At 35.4% G+C, this 23,114-nt stretch overlaps 1 protein-coding gene across 16 annotated transcripts in view; it reads right to left on the bottom strand.

Moving 5' to 3' along the window:
* DLG2 (discs large MAGUK scaffold protein 2) overlaps positions 1–23,114 on the bottom strand; it is a 1,837,299-nt gene that overhangs the window by 1,584,519 nt on the left and 229,666 nt on the right. For all 16 annotated transcript variants that reach the window (XM_023646512.2, XM_023646513.2, XM_023646509.2 and 13 more), the window contains exon 3: positions 5,851–5,996. In XM_023646512.2, coding sequence (XP_023502280.2) covers positions 5,851–5,996 — 146 coding nt within the window. The remainder of the gene's footprint in view (positions 1–5,850; positions 5,997–23,114) is intronic.

The following is a 23,114-nucleotide window of genomic DNA, read 5'->3' as shown; positions in this document are numbered from 1 at the left end:
CTATATACCACCCTCTTTTCCTCACAGCAAATTTTCCTGTGGGAAGCCAGACATTAGAATTCAATTGCAGGATATCTGCTTCTCTCAAAGCAGCAAATCTTTCTGCAGAAGGACGGAGTGATTTATTAACAATGGGTTTTCTTCGCATGTCCTCTTTACCTTAACCATCCTACATTTGAGTGGCTGTATCAGAAGCCTCCAGAACTTCCAGGGGGAATAAGAACAGAAAGCACAGACACCATATTCTTGTTTTTAAATTCAAAAGCCATAGTCCAGGTCCAAGACTGGAAAGATTTAATAAGAATACATTTCTCCCAAATTTCATATATACAATCCACCTCTCTATGACCAAAAAACTCATGTTAAAGAGCAAGAGAAAAAGTAGAAGAAGAGAAAAAGGAAAGCTTGATAAAAATCACTTCAATTCGCATCCTTCTCCCAACTCTAAGCCTTTAAAGAAGTTCCCTGGCACAAGCAGGGCACAGGAGAATAAAACAGAAACAAGGGTAAAGGAATATCCAGATAGCAGATCCTGAACAGCCTCACAAGATCCTGTTGTACCCAAAGAAGAGTAAAAAGCAGCCAAATGCTCATTTTGCTGCTAGTTTTTACCCATGTAGCCACGAGATACACTGGTGGAGTGTAAAAAAATAAGTAACAAAGCTTTGTGGTTGAAATGAGGAGAATAGTAGATGTGGCAGATGGTAAATATGGACCTTATAGCGAGAGACCAGGTGGAGACACATGCATCTCAGCTGCAAATGCCCACGTTAAGGACTGATGACTCCTGAAGATTAGAAAGGAAATATCCCAAAAGGAACTATCTCATAATGGATGTTGATCGATGACCATAATGCTTCCCCGCATGTCTCCTCCACTAACATCATTCAATCCACTAAGAGTCACTGAGGCTTTGTCCTCAACACAGTGATGCAGAATATTACACAGTGTCTCTGCTCTCACTGAGATGCTGTGGAAGAATATATGCACCAGGGAATTGTTTATCTCTGAGAAAAAAGAATGCTGGAGGGAAAATGGGGAAGTGATTAAGCATAAAGCAGAAATGTTTTAAGAAAATCCAGAATTAACTAAAATTATGTTTTCTGCCTCTTGGTAGATTCAAGGCTTAATACCAAGATCATGTTAATTTACAGAAAAATAAAGTTAAAAATTGCACTATTATAGTTCCTTTTTAAGATTACTCTGTGCCAGGCACTGTGCTAAACACTGGGTGTAGAATGGTGCCCCTCCTTGTGGAACCTTCTATTGGGGATAGCAGACATCTCCTTGGCATTAAAATATCATGACAGCTTGCAGCCAGAAGCCATTTAATGCCTGCTTATCTTTAAAATACCTGATCCAATCCTCATTTGCTCCAAAATTTTCATTGTTATGCTACCAGGTTTTGTCTTCACATTGTCAAAATACTGCAAGAGATTGACTTGACTCTACTAAAAAGAAAATAAAGAACACTAAGTTGAATCCCGAATCCATAAAATAAAGTCTTATTATTTCAACCACTAATCTTGACTTTTGCCTCACACTAGAAGACTACAGTTATCAGAGGATACTTCCTTTTGCATTTTTCCTGCATCATCAAAGACTTTTAAAAGCTAATGGATGTCTTAATAAAACCTTTTTAAGAAGAAGTGTACTAGCACATATAAAGCCATTAGAAAGTAATATCCCAGTCACGTGTACATTGCCTTAAGTGTTTTTGAAACTTCTGTTTCCAGAGCCAATGTACCAGTCACATAAGAATATCATTCTTATTACTTTAGAGGCTATTATTCATGACTTCCTTTGCCAGCTTTGATCAACTAAAGTGCACCAGTTTCCTCTCTATTCTAGCCTACATCCTGGGGAGGCCCAGCTAAGAGAACAGAAAAAGAGAAGCAGAATGGGACAGGCAAGGAGCCCTATGGCCAGACTGAAGTTGGTAACTAGAGGATGCTTAGAGGGATTTCTTTCTGGTTCAAAATATGTTCTTGAGCCTACTATGTGAGAAACACTCTTGTGGGTGGCAAGGAATCAGAGATAAGGAAGATTTATAATTGCTGCCCTTAAAGAGCTTACATGTCTTTCCCAGCTGCTTTAAATAAACTCAACTTGTTCAAAGGAGGGGACACAAGATGAGAATTAAAAAGTATAGCAAGCATTTGCACTATATCGTAAGAATCTACCCACATTGTTGTCCTTTATTCTAAGTTTTCCTTGTTATAAACTTCATTTTGGCTCCATTTCTCAACTACTGCTCTTGATTCAGACCATTTTAGCAACAATTTAATTTGAACACACTTTCCAGACTTTGACATTGGAAAGCTGACCCCTGCAGGGCAAGATCCTCTGTTGTCCTGGCCCAGTACACTGAAGTCCCAAATAAGAGACAATTTCCCCTGTGCCCACCTCCATCTACAGAGAGACAGACCAGCCAGGTCTGTCTCTTTGCCTCATATAACTTCATATAAGGAAGAGCAATTAGACTCACTTCAGAAGCACACTGATTGGAGTTAGTGAGCGTTCATGTTCTGATGTTTTGGATATAACTGGTCAATAGTCAAATCACCTTAGGCTGAGGACTTCCTAAACAAGAGATTTTAAGATGTATAGAATAGAGTTAAAAGAAACTCTAAAATTGTATATGGAAAACATTAACTCTGTTTTGCCTATCCTGATTTTGACATTGAAAAATAAATAAGTCTAATATCTATGTGGATTTTTTTCTCATCATTCTTCCTTTTATTGCCGGCATCTGTTTATTAACCAATTGAAAGTCCTGATTTATATGGATTCAATCAAATAATCTTTTAGATAACCACTGAATAAAGAGCCTAAAGTTTTTTTTCTTTTTAAATGACTTATCTAGCTGATATATTTGTTGAAAGGATATTAATCATAAACCAAAGGCATTACATGTATATATCAATTCATGTAAAATCTTTATCCCCAAGAAAATCTACGTAAAGCAAAATTCTATAAATTGAATCATTTAAATATAAAAAAGCCAATACAAATTGACAACAAAGAGACATACAACAGAAAAATGAGCAAAGAATATGAATAAATTCACAGGAGAGCAGATTAAAATAGCCAACAAAAGTGAGACAGTGCTCAAATTCACTAATAGTCTCAGAACTTGAAATTAAGTTAAAAATAAAGCATCACTAAGCCTATGAAACTGACAAAAAAATTAAGAAGGGCTGCAACACCTATTGCTAGGATGGATGTGAGGTAAAATTATAACAATATGCATTGTCAGTGGAAATGTGAACGGTGAAATCAGTCTGGGAACACAATCAAATTAAAAGTATGCATACCCTGGGAGCCAATAATGCCACCCCTCAATATCTATCCTACAGAGCAAATGCATCATTAAGTTCAGATATATAAGCAATGATCAGATTGCAGCATTAATCATAGTGGCACAAAACCGGAAACAGAAAATTCCGATCAAGAGGGGAATGATGGAGTAAATTATGATATACCCACACTATGAAATTATGCATCCATCAGAAGAACAAATTAAAGCTACACCAGACAACTTGAAGAAACTTTCATATAATATGAATATGTGTTGAGAAACAATTACTTTCCAAAATTCTGTGTGTGCATATATGTGTGTGTATATAGTTTACATATGAACACATACTATATGAATGCAGAAGGATTAAACACATTAAGTCGTTAAGATGGGTTACCTTGTATGTGGGGAGGGTAGAACCGATACAGCATAGGCAGGAAGTGAATGAAAAGGGAGACACCCAAAAATGGAAAAGTTAGAAAAAAAGAACTTCATTTAGAATAAAAAGTATATATCTGATCACTTAAATAAAATTATGTGTAAGACTATGCATTTAGAAATTGACTAAAAATAATTTTTGAAAATTCAAAAAGACCAAAGACCAAAGCAATAAGAACCTAGAAAAAAAATAGAAGAATAGTTAACTAATCTTAGAATGGGGACGGACAAAGCAAAGAAAAAATAAAAGGAAAAAAGGTGGTAGATTTTATCATGTAAAAATTAAAAATATTTTTAAAGTCAAAAAGCACTATAAGAAAAATTAATAGTAATCAACAAAGTATAAATATTGCAACAATTATGATAGAATGGCATATTTCATAAATAAAATGCTCTTTCAAAACAATAAGAATTCTAGCACCACTTAGAAAAATGAACAGAGAGCTTGAATAAATCACAAAAGAAATATAAATAGCCAATAATCATAAGAAAAAAACAGTTTAGTCTCAATGATGAATAAATGATTGCAATTTAAAGCTTTAAGTAACAAATTTTATCTATCAATTTGACAAAATATTTTATATAATTAATGCTACTAAAGCTATAGGCATATATGCCTTTCAAACACTGCTGGTAGCACCTTTCTGCAAAGCAATTTGATAATTTGTATCAAGAGCCTTAAAAATGTCAATATCCTTAGACTCAGTAGTTTCACTTATAAAATCAACCCTGATGAAATAACTGGAAAAGGCACTATGGTTTATATACCATATATAGATATCTGTTATATTATGTAGATATCCATTATAGCACTATTCATAGCAGAAAATTGGAGAAAGCCTAAATATTGAATGGGAAACTGCTTGAGTAAGTTTCAAATGATGGAGTATTATAAATCTATTAAAATATTTTCAAAAAAATATTTAATGATATGAGTAAATACTATTAGTACAGCATTAAATTTAAAAATAATAAAAACACCCTACATGCTTTTGTCCTAATTTTATATACATATATTTGTACAGAAAAAAACACTAAAAAAATCAAAATAATTAGTTTTACGTGTTGAAAGTAAGATTTTTTAATGGTTTTAAGTATTTTATAAACTTCACATAGTTGGTATCTATTAACACATTATTGTCATTGTCAACTTTTTCTTCAAGCAACTAACTAAGGTGATCATTAGACTCAGTATTACCAGTTTCCAAATCATTTCTGAGCAGGACAGAAGGTATATCACAGGCTTCAACCTCAACAATCCAAAGATTCAGCACAGTGCCATTGATTAGCACTAGGATTCCATGCAGCTTCCAAGTCAGCTACACACCCCCAATCTTGATAGATTGTCTGTGTGCCCTACTAGCTGACTTCAAAGTATTGACTGCCACTTAAACATATCACTGATCTACTCCTGCCTCCATCCTAAGCCTCAGGTATGAACCTGAAACATACCTCAACTTGCCTCACTCTTTGGTAACTGTTAATTCTGACAGTAGTCTCCAAAAGTTTTGATTCCATAATCCTATCTGTAAAAACATTTCAACATACAACTCTAATAGCTTTATATCTATTTTCAAGTGTATATATATTATCATTAATGTAGCATATGTTATAAATTACCCAAATATAAAAAAATTGTAAAAACTATGACAAAATAAATATAAATGAGAGTTCTCTCATTTTGTTCCTACATGCCAGTGGATCATTTTATTCATGCCCCAGGATATATGGCCCTGCTACAGAGATCACAGCCTTAAACCACACTCTCCTATCCCACTATCCATCTCCTTCCCCTACTACATCTGGAATTATGTTCTGAAATTCCAGAATGCCTTAGACTTAAGTCAACTCAAACTATAACAATATTCATAAGAGAAGTCACTTGTATAATGTGAAGAATCATATCCTTCCCATGCTCTACTTTATCTTTTGGCAAAAACCTGGATTTTCGTAGAAAAATATTGCATCTAGTGTCATATAACTACATTTCTATTATTATTGTTGCCATTTGTTGATAATAATTACTACTACTGCTACTACTACTACTACTTCTCACTGGTGTAAGTCAGTCATAATATTATTCAGTTCTTTCAGACATTTCAGTAATATACCTCTGCAGACTTTTGAAGGTTATCATGGTATGAAGCAAGAAGGGATGTCTTCTCCCACTTCTGTGCAACTTGATTGGCTTCTTCTATCTTCTGCTCACAACTTTTTTGAGAATTTAGCAATGTTACCTCATAAAATTCTTGAATATCTGTAAAGAAAACATAAGGGAAGAATCAAAATGTCACGTACCACATTATAAATAGCTTATGCATGTGTGTGTATATGGAAAATTTCACTGATTAAAAGAACTGCATAAATACATATGCCAAAGAAAAATAACAAAAATAGAGGAAATCCTGAAAATTGCTTTTTTACCTGCATGAGAATTGTTATAGCAGCTTTATTCATAATTGCAACAACTGGAAACAACCAAGATGTCCTTCAACTGGTGAATTCAAAAACCTATTGCAGTAAATCCATATAATGGAATGCTATCCAGTAACAAAAAGCAATGCACTAGCATGGATGAATCTTAAGTGCATATTGCTAAGTTAAATAAGCCAGTCTGAAAAGGCTACATACTGTATAATTCCACTTATATAATATTCTGGAAAAAAGCAAAACTAAAGACAGAATAAAATGATCAGTGATTACTAGAGGTTCTGTGAGCGGGAAGGAAGACTGAATAGGTAAAGCACAGGGTGATGAAATCTTCTGTAACAATACTGTAATGGTGGATACATAATATGAAGCATTTGTCAAAACCCATAGAACTTTACAGCACAAAGAGTAAACCTAAAGTTATGCAACATTTTTAACACCATTTAGAAGGTCAGAGAATCCCACGATGAAATGCAGACAGTGACAAAGGACTCAAACTATATTACAAACGTACGAAAAACTTCACCGAAGGCATTAGGAGAAAAAAGTGATGACCTAAATAACTTCAAAAATGAGTAGAGACTGTAAAACCAAAGACAAAAAAACTATACAAAAGCATCCTACTCTACACTCTAGTTAGTAAATTTGTTTTTCATGGTGTACAGTTTAACAATTTTGAAACCACTATTCATATATACACAACTGAACAATCAAATGGATGGTGGATGGTGGGAGACAGGTTTCTCACTGTCGGAATAAAAGGTTACAAAAAAGTAAGTGGATGGTTGGGGGGACACGAGAATGATCCTTATGATTTTAGATTAGATTTGGAGACATCATTATAAACTCATGTGTGGCTTAATATAGATACAAATGGATACACACAGAAATATTTACAAATTCAGGTTTTTCCCACTATCCAAAAGTACAGCATTCCTATGAAATCATTCATAAGCCAAAATGGCATAAACTGAAGAAGCAATTACCATTAACTTATATGGGGAAAATTTTTATGCATTCCCAGACCCAAAAAGTAATCTACCAAAATACACTGAGAGAAAGCACAGATGCTCACAAACAGAGTTCAAAGTGATGGTCCCTGGATGCTGAGATGCTAATCGTAGTTCCCAGGGAAGGGCTTAGTGGTGCCACTCTCACTGCCAGAGGTGCACACGGTCTCTCTAATGGCCAACTGGAAAACAAATGCTGAATACTATTTTTGTTTTTTGCCTTTTTTTGTAAAAGTGAAAATCCTCTTCAGATTTCTTTTGGTTAGCAAAAACAGGAACTAATGCAGGTCTTCCATAAAAGACAAGTGACGTAAAGCAAACTTTTGGATAGCGGCGGAAACCTGTAGGTATATACACAAGTTAGTATACACACATAAATTTCCTCGTTCTGTCTGCCGAAAGGACCTAGAAGTAATGAATGAGCACAAGTAGCACCTAGACTTTGGCCTCTTTACAGCAATCTTCACCAAGTGGTAAAGTGTAATAAGAAAGACAGTGGCATCAGGTAAGAACTGGGAGTATCTATATAAACTCCAAATTTTTAAATGAAAGAACAAAAGGAAAGAAGGAAGGGACTGGCCATGTATTTGTAGATTGTCCCTCGACTAGGATTTTTCTGTTTTTCTCGTGATTAGATTGGGGTTATGAGTGTTCAGGAGGAAGACCACAGAGAGGAAGTGCCATTCTCATCACATGTATAGGTTGCCTGCCATCAACATGACTTTTCATTACTGATGTTAGTCTTGATTACTTGATTTAGGTAGCGTTTTTCAGGTTTTGCCCGGTAACTTTTATTTATTCCTGGTGAGTGTAAATTGCTATAACCACTTTAAAAAACAATCTTATATTATCTTGTAAAATTGAACATTTGTTTCTCCCATAACCCAGCATTTCTACTACTCAGGATACATCCTAGATAAACTCTTGCACATATGCACCAGGAAACACACCAAAATGTTCACAGCAGCACAGATCATCACAGCAAAAAATTAGAAACAATCCAATGTCCATCAAAAGGAAAATGGATTAATTGTGGTGTGTTCTCAAAATGGAATTTATGCAGTAGAGAAATGAACTATAGTATCATGAAATGACATAAATAAATCTTAGAAACATAAAGTTGAGTGAAAAAAAAGAAAATATAAAAATATTTTTGCAAAGTTCAAAAACATGAAGAACTAAACTATATATTTTTAGGCATCCATACATGTATTTGTGAAAAAACAATTAGATCAAAGCAAAGAAGCACATGAAAAGATGAAATTACCTCAGTGGAAAAGGTGGGCAAGAAAATGGGATAAAGGAAGAACACATAAGTAGATATAAATTAACGGTAATGGTCTAGTTCTAGAATTGGGTGGTCATTTCAGAAATGTTTACTTCATTTTTATGCTAAATATATTATATATAATTTATGTATATTCTTTTGTATGTATTAAATATTAAATTTTTCAAATAATAAGAAAAAATTTGTTTCATAAATATTAAGATTTACATAGAAAAGTTACAAATCCTCAAATTTTATGCATAGCTGTAACTTTATTCTGTCACTAGCAACAAAGCAGTTGTGAAATCACGTTTGGAAAATGTGTAAGAACAGAAGGTAAAAGCCACACAGATATAAATCCGTCTCAGAGTTTTAAATACAGTGAGGATTAGTAGGGTATTAATTGAGTTAAAAGCCAAAGGAATAAAAAAAGGTAAAATCCAGAAAATAAGATATGTTTACATTATCTGGTCTCAAGTTTTAATTAAAATAAAAGAATAAATTCTGTATTTTAATTAAAAGAATCTACTCTGTAAAGAATAAATCTGTAAAGATTTCTGCAGCTACATATTTTCCAAAGAATGATGACTTGTAATGAGTAAAACACCTTCTGTAGTCAAATTTCAAGATTATTTTTCTCTGCATCAGTTTTAAGGATGTAAACACCATTTCATAAGCAGCAATTTGCAAGTTGCCAAATTTTGAAATATTAGGTGTATAAAGTATCCAGAAAAGGAAACATGTTTATCACATTCATGTTAAGAATTCATACCAACAAGCTATCATTTAAACATCAGGAATAGTGGTGACTTGATCACATTTAGAAAAACCCTATGGACAATATTTTTAAAGTTAAATTTGCAAATCTTAATTAACTGATAAACCCCAAACCTGATGAAATGTTCCAAGTCTATTTCACAATCCTTTGTTCCTGATTCTCACTGCCTAAGCAACTACTAGAGAGGAAGAAGGTAACCTTAATTACGTCAAAGATGACATATTTGAAGATAATTCTGTGACCAACATCACATTTTATTTCTGGTTAGTAAGCATTATTTTTTTTAATGCCAGACATATATCTGTTTGTCACTTTTCAAGCAACTCTTGCAACTCTTTTTGGTATCCTCTTGTTTCCCCACCACCATAAGCACTACCACCACTTTCTGTTCCTTCCTACTGCCAGAGTTCAGGCTCTCACCATCTCTTGCTCACCCTTCTTCCCTTGGCCCAGATGCCCTTTCCCATACAGAAATCCTACTCCTTCAATGCCCAGTCCCAGTATTCTCCCTTTGTGAAAAGACTATTTGAAGTCAGAGATCCAAATATGAAATGTCATTAGCATAGAAAATATTCTAACTAAAACTGAGTTCAACTGAGTAGGACATGTGTGAAAGTAAGAACACCCAAGCAGCTACCATCAAACAAAACAAAACAAAAAAAGGTTTGTGTGGGGAGTTGTTGGGGGTGGGGGAAGGTGGGCAAGGCTGCTTCTTTCCTCCCATTCCCACAAAGTATTGCTCAGATCTGTTTAATAGTTATTTCTCATTCTACTTTATATGATAAGTAGTTGTTCACCTACCTATCCTCAATTCAACATTTCAACTCAGTAAGTAATTTTTAAGTGCCAGGCAAGGCCCTTAGGAAAGCAGACAATGTCAGAGCCAGCCATATATTCTCTACTATCTGGCATTATTCTTTACACTTAGTAAGCACACAATGAATACTTGCTAATTTTAGTTTATTTGCATTCCTTCTCCATTTAAGGATCAAATAGAAAAAAAATCATTGAATAAAGTCAAATCTCTTCACACTCAAGACCACAGGAAAACTTGCATATTTGGATTATGTTTCAACGTGACTTGACTACTTGATTTGATCACAACAGCTAGCTAGCACTTTTTATTTTGCACATTCTTCCCTCAAATGAAAAAGTGTTGCCACTTCTGAGGATATATTCAAAATAAATTCCTCAAATTCTTGAAGGCATACACATTTTAACCTCATAATTGTTTTTTGAAATAGTTTATAAATTACTGTCAAATTTACAGATGAGCATGTCTCAAAGTAATATACACATGATTCTGAATCACCTGGGGATCTTGTTAAAATGCAAATTATGATTAAGGTCTGGAGTGGGACCTGAATCTCTGAATTTCTAACAAGCTCCCAGGTGATGTCAATGGATTCTGAACCACCAACAACTCTGGACCTAAGAAACAGACCTCCAGGATGATAGCCTAAGGCTTCATACTCTCATTTCAAACATCTCTTACTGAGTTGTTAGAATTCTCTTCTTCTTCAGAATGAGGAATGAGGGGAAAAAATCTCAATAGAAGAAGAAATTGTCAAAATAAGAACTCTACCCATTGATTGAAAAATAATAACTACTTAGTAAATATTGTTGACTAACTTGATTCAGATTCAGTTAGCTAGAAATTCAAAAGGAACAATATTTCAGTGTGCTGCCTGTAAGACATTAAAACAGAAAAAATCAACTTTTAGGCGATGTCTGAGACAGTCCCTATTCAGTCCAATCTCTCTCTTTTGTTCTAACCTATACTCCATTAAGATGAGATCTGGCCTTTGTAATGATTATTCTGGCACAGCTAGGTTTTCAATTGTCAAACAGTATGATCAAGAGAATCCATAATAAATAGAATTATATTTTTAAGCACACCATTAAAAACTCATACTCAAACTATTTCATGTTCTTTCAAGCAGAGACAATCTGGCATGACAAACATTTCAAAGATGGTACTATTTCCTCAAAAGACCCTTGGACCCCCTCTTTGAGATATGCCTTCAAGCATCTGAGGAATTTATTTTGCATATCCTCAGAAGTGGTGAATCGTTTTTTCATTTGAGGGAGATTTGATTTTTTGAATGGCCAGAATTCATTGGAAAACTGTGGATATGGTGAGTGATGGAGAAATGGATTTCCTTTTATCTGACTTGAATTAAGGAAATATGACTGTTAAATCATGAGACTTTTTTCTTGTATGACTCACAAATTGCTCTGCAATTATCTCCTTAACCACAGTAAAACAAAAACGTAACCAGAATGTTTAACAAATTTACATACTTTCTTATCTATTAGCTCACAGGTTGGAATAAAAGTGATTGGGGAAAGGCTGTTTTTGCTTCCTCCCATCTCACCCTTCATGTTGCAAGGCACAGTACTGATGGGGACAATTGTAGTTACCTCTCTCCAGGGCCAATGGGAAACCTCCTTGAAGCTTGTGTTGTTTGTTCATTTGTTTTTTTTGTGATTGGCACATACAGCTATAATTCACCAAAGCCATTTAATCCTAAGAATTCACTGAAATCAGCTGAAGATTCTCACCTTAAACCCTCAATAGAGATATGGAAATCTTTGTAAGACACACCTTCTTTTAAAACATATGCCTTTTACTTCTTCTAGCATCCCTTGTTCTCTATAGGCTTCCCTACACATACCAGAAACCTGATTATGAATTCAGCTGAACAGTATAACCCAATTGATCTTGCTATATTTAAAAAGGTTACAAGGTGCTCTCTTAGTATTCCATTAGCCTTTCCTGAACACTTGGTTCTGTTTGGGGAGCCAGATAAATACTCATATCCAATTTCCTCACACTGCATCCAGATTCCATACCTTCTCTTCCACAAAAAAATTATCATCACCCTTGTCCATTTGATTCCAAGACTACTAGACACTGAGGCACAGAGGCAGAATTCCCAAGAAAGGCTTTACAGGATGGTAAGCATCCTAATCTTAGGGTTTCAGCCAAACAAGTTTCTTTACAGATATTACCTGAGACTAGAAGAACGAAGTTGAATACCAAGAGTAGGCTAAAGTGAAATGTAGATGAAAAGAAAATATAAGTTAAATTTTACAGCCAAGAATAGAGAGTGAAAGCAAGGTCAGTGGTAGGTACAAATCAAGTACCAAGTTAGAGAACAAAGGAGGCCAAACCAAAACAGGGATGAGTGTGAAATCCAAGGACTAATACATCATCAAACCCAATAGACACTGAAGAGGCAAGACCAGAGGATGAGAAAATGCTTACATGCAAAAGGTTCAAGCAAATTTCCACAATGTTTTGGCATGATTGGGCTTCTTCTGTGCCTGGACAAAGCACAAACAGAAGGAAAGGAAAGGGAAAGGGAAAGAAAAGGGGGGATGAGGGAGGGAATCTTTTTTTCAAAGTACTTTCCTTTACTAAAAGGAACCAGAGCTTTTTGCGAAAAGGCTCACTCCAGGGCTGGGGTAGAGAAATTATAAGATTAACCTGGGACACTCTGTTGCACTAGAAAGTAGGAAAGTACTGAAAAATCATGGGATCATATCAAAAGGACATGAATTCCAGCTTGAAACGGCTTTCTCACAAATCTGGAATGATTTGAGTATTAAAATAAATTAATAGCAATAGGTTATAACATATTGAATAAAATGAGAATCCATGAGTCCATCCTGACATAAATAAATGAGATTAAGCGGAGGAGAAGCAAAAGCTCTTCCTTACAGTAGAATTCCAGCTAATAAATATAGAAGAAATGATAGAATTAGAAAATCATCAATGGACACTGCAACTTGTGGACAAAAATTTATGAGGAACATGATGTTACATAGTCTCATAGTATATCCCCACAAATTAGAACAAACTGGCACTGGGAGCCTCCTGTTATCACACACCAAGATAGACATGGCATCATTTCTGTGATACTACTTCCAAAAAAGCATAAGCTGAATCTAATCATGAAGAAATATCAGATCAATCCAAATTATAAGACATTCTACAAAATACCTAGCCTGTAATCTTCAAAATTGTCAAGGTCAAGAAAAGAAAGGCTGATGAACTACTGCAAATTAAAGGGGACTAAAGAGGCATGACAATTAAACATAATGTGTGATCTGGGATAGATCCTGGACTGGGAAAATATAGCTATAAAAAATGTTTTGGAGGTAACTGCTGAAATTGAATATGTACTGTACACTAGATAATAGTATTGTATCAATGTTAAATTTCCTGATTTTGATAACTTCAATATTCATTGAAGTATTTAGTGATAAAGGGGCTAGATGTCCCCAACTCACTCACAAATGATTCATTAATAATACGCACATATATGTATGTACGAACATGTGTGTATGTATATGTGTGTACATAAATATAGAGATAAAGAGAGAGACACACACACATACATAGAGAATAATAAATCAAATAGAGCAAAATGTAAATGACTGGGGAATCTGGATAAAGTGAATATGCAGGAGCTCCTTATACTAGCAACTTTTCCGTATGTTTGACGTTACATCAAAATAGGAAGTTTAAAAAAACGGTCAAGTGACTAGGAGACATTACGGATAAGAATGGAACTGAGAAACATCCAGTAACATTTGTAAGAAACATCTAGAGAAAAAAGACTCAAAGAGGAACAAACTGTAAAGTGCAGAATGTGAGGGAAAAGGTAGATCAGTAGAGCATAAGTGAAGTAGTCTACTGTCTAGAAGTTAAAGCACAAGCATTGAAGTCAGACACACAGGCCCTGGCTCTGCTACTTACTAAATATGTGACCTTCAGCAAGTTATTTAACTTCTCTAAGCATGTTTGTTCACCAAAAGAATTTACATATGTAAATAGTTCAAACAGTTGAACAGTTACATAGAACATAATAAATGCTAGTTATTGCTCTTTTGATTAATGAATCATCTTTCTACGATGCAGTGTACACAAGAGGTCTCAATAAATATTGGAAACCTGAACACAGAATATGCTTAGCTAGGAGTCATTTCTTCTAGAACAAAGTGCAGACACTTGGAGCAATAAAGTAGAATTAATACATGGGAAGGAGAAAGAAAACTGTTATTTACAAGAAAAAAGTAGTTAATTGAAACAAATTTTAATAGAAATGCAATAAGATGTGCATAAAGCAACACAGATTACTTTTTTGCCTCAAAAAAAGGTTTTTAAAAATACAGCACTTAACACAAATTTTAATTGAAAATATCTCTTTGATTAATAAGTATGATATATCAAGTTGCTCAAAAACAGGCACTAAATAAACTCAAGATATCGTTAATGCAAATCAGCTATCTTTTATCAGCACTTATACTCCAAAACCACCACCAGGTGTGTCTTATTCTATAGCTGAGATAATTAACCTTCAATTTCACATCAATCATCCAAGATGCAGGAATGTTATAAATCCTTTTTATCTCACGAATATTTACCATGTAAATTCTACAAATCTTGTAAAGATAAGTGACTATAAGTAATCTTATATGATCCTACTTTTAAATTCCATATTCCCGCATGCTTCCTCCCCGGCCCCCCAAAAAATCCCACTTTTTTCCGGTCTGTGATTAGTTACTGACATTGCTCACTGAGGGAGAGAAGGAGAAAAGAAATTAGCATTTGTCATTTATCCACCATATGTTAGGCAGTCATACTATGAAAACATCATTTATTTCACTTAGTCATTATAATCATATTATGAGGCAATATTATTACACCTATTTTAGAGATAAAGAAATTGAGACTTGCTCAAGGTCACCAGGCTGTGCAGTGGCAAGGCTAGGATTGAAATCCACATTTGACACAAAAGCCTACACTCTTTTTGTTACAACATGCTGCACTAATATGCCTAATGGTATATTACGGGTTAATTCAATGGTATCAATGCTAAAACAAGTGTATCTCATTGTAAATGCATGACTAGAATATCACTCAGGAAATTCTTCAGATCACCAGATGGAAGGAGAATCAAACCTAAGGAACTTTTTCAAAACCTTTCCAAGGCCTGTTACCAAGAATACTTTAACTAATCTCAACTGCACAGTGCTTAGCAGAAGCTATTTCATTTCTCTCACCACCAGCAAAATCTCAAACAGAATGAGAGTTTGGGATCCAGGGACCATATCTTCCTAGCTGATGAATGCCAAGGGGAGGCAAAGATGCTTCTATATAGAGGTAGCTACAGACTGTCAGCACGGTTAAGCTTGCAGACAATTAAACATTACAAAGAGGTTTCTACAGATGCCTTTACTAGCATCAATAGCTTCTCAGGTTTGCTTTATGCACGCCATGAACATAGGGTATTCAATAAATATTACTTGTGCAGTGATATTGTAGCAATTTTTTCCTGTGGAATTGGCACTAACTTTAACAGAAAATAAAAGGCAGAAGAGGAAAAGATGGCAAGATAGGCATAAATTAAGAAACCATACTGTAGGGGAAACTTCACGGTCAGGCACATAAGTATAGATTTACTTAATATTCTGTTTAATGGTAATTTTATGTAATTTTATAATCAATCCAATTAACCAACTCAGATGAGACCAGAATAGCATTCAGTCTACAAGGAGAAGTTATCCACAGAGGCATGTGCTACATAGAAAAATAAAATTCTGTCTCTGATATGCAAGAAGACAGTGTCCCTTTCATCTCTTCAAATCTGGTATAGAGGGACTGTCATTACAACTTACCAAAATATTTTTGTTTTGGCAATTATTTTTTCACTTTGTACTTTTTTCTTATTTTGGACATATAGTTCTGAATCATAAGACAAGATTGTATAGACCTTTATAAGACCAAAAGCTTAGTCCCTTCCTATGTGTAACCTGAGGTGAAGGGTGTTTCTTTGGCAGATTTAACACCTAATGTCAACCACCACTTGAGAAAAGTGTCACATTCCACTGCTTCAAAAGGACTGATTTAAACGGCAGTCTGTAAGCACTTCATTTGGAATTGGTCCAAGAAGTGACAGCTGATGGCTAATCTCAAAAAGAACATTGCTTTTCAGCACCAGTGCACCAATTTATCTGAAAGATCAATTCTAGATTGTAAAAATTACTGAAAATATACTCATAAAATCCATGATAACATTGTATTATAATTATGCTAAAATTTTCATTATATACAGTTATATTATTATACATAGTTATATTATTATACATAAATAACAATTATAATTTATTACAGTTATGTAAAGTTAATTATCATATGCATATCATTATACAACAGGTATAATCATATCTATTATATATATTAAGCTTATGATCTACTATGCTGTTATCTTATTGAAATATACTGCTTAAATAAAATTGTAGAAAAATAAAGTCTAGAGCCATTGACTATGTCACCTCCCTTTCTTCCCAACTTCCTCAATATCTAAAGGATTTGCATAAGTGAAAATTGTATGCCCAAATATAAAAATTCAGAATAGAAAATATGCAACCCTATATATTTAGGCCATTACTAGCTTTGTTTTATATTGATTAAAATAAAGAATACTGCCTTTGGTTCCAAAGTGAGGGTGGAAAGCTAGCCTGTGGCTAGCTGGTTTTTATGGTTCAAGAACTATCTGATCCATTGCAGTCCACAAGTGTGACAAGCAGCTATGTTTTCTCTCTTAGACTACCTAATGTTGTGCAACAATCTTGAACCTGAAAACTTGAGCTGGAAAGCCACACTAGACCCCATAGTCAAACCAGTAGGCCATCCTTCCTATTCTCAGACAAAGAAAATTTCATGCTGATAGTTCCACTCACAATCTTTAGAAAATAGAAATATTTATTCTTGCTTTATTGAAAAATACATCTATGAGCTCCTTTTCCTCCTCCCATTCCCTTCCTCCTTTTCCCTTCCCCTTCATTCCCCTCCCATATAATTCAGTCCCAAAGCCATCAAGTAAAGTAGAGCAAGGTCTCTTCTGGTGGTGGAGGAGGTTGAGCAAAGGAGCTATGGTGGCCTAGAGCAGGGTGCCAGAGCTCAAGCAAGGCGAGGAGGGCATCTACATGTGAAGGTGGCCCAGAACAGAGTTACAAAGACCAATGGAGTGAGGAAGGAGTTCTCACAGAGAGGTAATCTGATGTGAGCTGTAGAAACCAAAACAGGATGGAGAGGGCCAAACAGGTTATATATTGTTCAAGCATGGGATCAAAGCTGACCAGTATGAGGAGGGCTCCTATGCTGTAGAAAGGGCCTGGAGTGCTTTGTCACAGCTAAGTAGGGTGAGGAGGTCATCTATGCAGAGGGGTGGCCTAGTGAGGGTTGTGAGAGCCTGAGTTTGGTGAGAAGGGTATCTACGCTAGGGTGCCAGTGATAACAGAAGGTTGGATACATACAGGGAGATTGATCAAATAAGTAAATAAAATAAGGATAATGAGAGCCTATCAGAAAAGAGAGTCAAAATATGGAAATGGAGAAAACTACGTGGTGTCATACTGGAACCGGAGGTATCAGTGTGAACTCGTGGTCTTCAATAGATATAGAGATTAATATAGATGTAAATGTGTATGTATAAACATACACAAAAGGGAACAGAGTAACTTAACAGTGGAAAAGCCTAGAACCTGGAACACAACCTCAATCAAGCATTCACAGTAAACATCATCAGTAATTGGAACAAGTATAATCATGTACCACCTGATAGGATGCTATGAAAAGAACACAGCCTCACTTCTGTGATATTCCTATCTTCAGAAGTGTCAAAGTCACAAAAGAACAAGTAAAGGTTGAGGAACTGTCCCAGAATTAAGGAAACTAAAAAGATATAACAACTAAAGGTAACATGTGATTCTGAACTGATGTCTTTGCTATAAAGCACATTTTATTGGGACATTTGTTAATTTCCTGATTTTGATGGTTACATGGCAGTTATGTAGGAGAATGTCCTTGTTCCCAGAAAATACACACTAACGTATTAGGAGGAGATGGATCAACAGGTTGACCACTTACTCTCAAATGGGTCAAAAGAGAAAAACTTTTGTACTATACTCTCAAGATTGAGATAGTTTCAAAGTTTCTTTTTAATGCCTCAAAAAAATGTTAAAAATCATTTTTTTTATTTTTTATTTTTTTAAATTTAAACATTATATAGCTTTTGGATGTACATCATAATATATTCTGAATTCTGTGTAGATTACATCATGTTCACCACCCAAAAACTAATTATAGTTCATCCCCTCACATGTGAGCCTAATTACCCCTTTTGCCTTCCCCCGCCTTCCCCTATGGTAACCACCAATCCATTCTCCATTGCTATGTGTTTGATTGTCATTGTTTTTATCTTCTACTTATGAGAGATCATACGGTGTTTGACTTTCTCCCTCTGACTTATTTCACTCAGCATAATACCCTCAAGGTCCATCCATGTTGTCAAAAAGGGCCGGATTTCATCATTTCTTATGGCTGAGTAGTATTCCACCATGTATAAATACCACATCTTCTTTATTCTTTCATCCATTGATGGGCACGTAGGTTGCTTCCAAGTCTTGGCTATTGTGTATAATACTGCAATGAACACAGGGGTGCAGATATCTTTATGCCTTTGCAAAGCTCCAACAACTTTTTTCACAGAAATAGAACAAAGAATCCTGAAGTTTATATGGAACAATAAAAGACCCCAAATAGCCAAAGGATTCCTGAGAAAAAAGAACAAAGCTGGAGGTATCACACTCCCTGATTTAATAATATACTACAAAGCCATAGTAACCAAAACAGCATGGTACTGGTACAAAAACAGCCACACAGATCAATGGAACAGAATCAAGCGCCCAGAAGTAAACCCACACATTTATGGACAGCTAATACTAGACAAAGGAGCCAAGAGCATACGATGGAGGAAGGAGAGTCTCTTCAATAAATGGTGTTGGGAAAACTGGACAGCCACATGCAAAAGAATGAAAGTTGACCATTTCCTTATACCATGCACAAAAATCAACTCAAAATGGATTGAAGACTTGAATGTAAGACCCGAAACCATGAAACCTCTAGAAGAAAACATAGGCAGCATGCTCTTTGACATCAGTCTTAGCAGCATATTTTCAAGTACCATATCTGACCGGGCAAGGGAAACAAAGGAAAAAATGAACAAATGGGACTACATCAAACTAAAAAGCTTCTGCACAGCAAAGGAAACCATCAACAAAACAAAAAGACAACCTAACAATTGGGAGAAGATATTTGTAAACCACAAATCAGATAAGAGGTTAATATCCAAAATATACAAAGAACTCATACAGCTCAACAACAAGAAAACTAACAACCCAATTAAAAAGTAGGCAAAAGATCTAAACAGAGAGTTCTCCAAAGAAGATATACAGATGGCCAACAGGCACATGAAAAGATGTTCAACATCATTAACTATCAGGGAAATGCAAATCAAAACTACAATGAGATATCACATCACTCCGGTCAGAATGGCTATAATTAACAAGATAGGAAACAACAAATGTTGGAGAGGATATGGAGAGATGGGAACCATTATACACTGCTGGTGGGAGTGCAAACTGGTGTAGCCACTATGGAAAGCAGTATGCAGTATCCTCAGAAAATTAAGACTAGATCTACCATATGAAAAATCATTTTTAAAAATTATGAAAGAAAGAAAATTATGGGGCTAGCCCAGTGGCATAGTGGTTAAGTTTGCACGCTCCACTTTGGTAGCCTGGGGTTCACCAGTTTGGATCCTGGGCACAGACCTACACACCGCTTATCAAGCCATGCTGTGGCAGGCATGCCACATATAAAGTAGAGGAAGATGGGCACGGATGTTAGCTCAGGGCCAATCTTCCTCAGCAAAAAGAGGAGGATTGGTGGCAGATATAAACTCAGGGCTAATCTTCCTCAAAAAAAAAAAGAAGGAAAGAAAATTATAACTAGGAGATAGAAGATGTAAAGTCTTCCTTGTCTAGATGAAGACTCCTTACCCAACTTTTCAACTTCAATAGTCTATTTTTGTGTTAGTAATAAGTACCATTTATCAAGCCTTTACCTTAGCAAGTAAAGCACTGAAAGTCCATTATCTCATATACTATTCCCAACAATCCTATGAGATAGGTACTACTACTTTACCCACTTTACAAAGGAGGAAACTCAGGAAGAGGGAGGTTGAGAAGTTTGCCCAGTTTGCTTAGTTCATAACTGCTGGAACCAGGAAAGGAACCTCGTATGTTTAACTCCAAAGCCTGAGATCTTAACTATTATAAACTGCCTTTTTATATCTAGAATAATTGTCAGATTTTCTTTGTTTTGATCTGGGGTTAAAGGGATTTTGATTGTTTATTTTGTTTTTCTTTTCATCTAGAATGTTTTATGGACCATGATTCAGCAGTTCCAGCTCAAATGTTCTTTCTCCCTGAAGCCTCTTTCACCAAAAGTCATTTCTCCCTTCCTCCCCCTATTGCTTTGGTACTTTGCATTTGTCTTGTGATTCTTAGAGCCCCATGTCACTGGTATATATGTTTTATCTCCCTATATATAATCTTTGCAAGATTAAAAGCCAAGTCACACTGCACATTTTATCCCTTATAAGCAGTGGTTGTCAAATTTTATCATGCACCAAAATCACCTGAAGATCTTTTAACAGATTACTCGGCCACACTACCAGAATTTCTGATTTAGTAGGTCTAGGGGGAGGCTCAAAATCTACTTCTCTAATAAATTTCTATACTATGCTGATGTTGCTGGTACAGGGACCACACTTTGAGAACCACTGAAGTATAGAGCTTATCAGTGTCTTGCCAAAGTAGCTATGTAGAGTTTTAGGATTTATAAAACTATAATATATACATTACTTCTTTGAATATAACATACCCAAATAGGGATATCATATCTATGCTACAGAACCTCTCACATTATACCATAACAATCAATTTACTGGTCATTCTTTCCCACCTTTCAACCATGCACTCATTCATTCTACAAACATTTATTAAGCACGTACTGTGTGCCTGGTACTGGAGATACATAGAGAATAAGATAGATTAGTCTCTGCGCTGATAGTTTAGCAGAAAAAAAAGGACACCAAACAAGTGAGGCAAAACAAATTTCACTACCTTCACGTCTATTTCCCTTCTATTTTGTTTTTTTCCTTTTTTTTGAACAAAGAAACAAAACGTTTATTAGCACAGTAACACATTGAAGTTATGCTATAATAAGTTAGGCAGAGACAGATCTTTGTTTTGTAGATTTTTCACTTTGAAGCAGCTGAGGGTCTAAACTACCCTTCAAAGTTGTATAGACCTGAAATATGACACTGTCCCTCCAGCTCCTCAGGAACAATAGATGGAACTACTGAAGGAGAAGCTAAACAGACAGGGAGAATAAAATAAGAAAGAGGTAGGAAGACCGTGAAGGAGAGACCCCTTACGCCCACCAGAAGTAGACTCTGCATGAAGAGATAGATGAGAAAGGAACACAAGGATTTTGCAGCATCCTTGGAATCCATGTACATTCATACTGTCTGAAAGTAAAATTTTCTTTCTGGACATTTTATGGACATATACAATGGTTTAATCAAGTTATAACTATAGTGTCATGAATGTCAGGCTAGAAGAAGAATAGGATGTAACGAGAATACATAATAGAATGCCTATTCTAGGGAGTTTGTTTCTCAAAGGAGGGAGAACTTTCAAGTGAGATCTAAGGATAAGTAGGCATTTTCACACATAGGAGTTTGGGAACAGGGAAGTGGAAGGGATGGAGAATGTGCAAAAAACTGAGGAAAGAGAAATCAGAGCAAAGACGTTAAAGAAATCCAATAGGGAAAGAGAAACAGTAGTATGAGATGAGGTTGGAGAGGCTGGCAGGGACACTGTTGTATTCCACACTTGATTTTTAGGATCTTGACAGCAGAAATTGTGTCAGTAAATTCTGTACCATCATTGCCAGGAAGGTAGTATATGCTCAATAAAGGTGGAATTAGATAATCAATAAAAGAATAGATGCACTCATGCATTAATTAATGAATGAGCAAAAAGTATATATGATGCAAAAGACAGAGGCATAAAATTGCATGGCATAATCTGGAAACAAAACATTGAATGGAGCAATATGAAAAAAAAAGGAAACTGTGAGTCTGAATCATGCAGTGCTACAACTGTCAGAGGGCTGAGAATCATCTTATTAACTCCTCAGTGTACAGATGAAGAAACGAAGGCTGGTGAATTTAGGTGACTTCTACAAGAGCAGAAAACTAGTAGTAACTAAACCAGGACTTGAATCTCCTGATTACCAAAGAAACTTTCCACTATAGTCATGACTTGTTCTGTACCTAGAAGCATAAGAATAAGTCTCTAAAAGTAACTTTGCAGGCAGATGCCAAGCATAACAGAACTTTATCCCTAAAGCATGCATAACAACTAGAAGTTGCCGAAATTTTTCCACTTGGAGCTTTAGGACTTAGCTTTGTAGATCCAAGAAAAACAACCATCCCTCCCTGTCATCAAATTGACTCATTTAAAACAAACAAAAACTCGGTGTTACTGTTTCTTTTTCTACCTGTAGCCTAAAGGAATTAATACAAATGGTATAGTAGAAACATTCAGCACAAAATGATCTTGAGAGCATCTGAGGTCAGACTATCATGGGAAGAAATCTCTCCAAGCAGCTGCATAACTACCTATAATTCATAAGAGGTTAGCGTCAACAGAATTCTGAAAGGCTGACTCCACATTCTATTCCTCTTTAGGTAACTACTGTTTGTCAGAAACTTGGACAGACTCTAATCATATATCACAAATGCAGGTTTTGCCCGGAGTGACCTATATTTGGTCTATTGTTTCATTTCCAAGCTGCTGCTTCTCTGCTGCCCAAATTCACTAACAATGCTATTACCTAAACAAACAACATATCTTTGACTCATTTAAGCATCATATTTGTTATTAATCAAGGTTATTACA

This window comes from Equus caballus, chromosome 7 (assembly GCF_041296265.1).
Source record: "Equus caballus isolate H_3958 breed thoroughbred chromosome 7, TB-T2T, whole genome shotgun sequence".
NCBI lineage: Eukaryota > Metazoa > Chordata > Mammalia > Perissodactyla > Equidae > Equus > Equus caballus.
The sequence above is the reverse complement of the archived record's forward strand: the minus strand, read 5'-3'. Positions and strand labels throughout refer to the sequence as shown.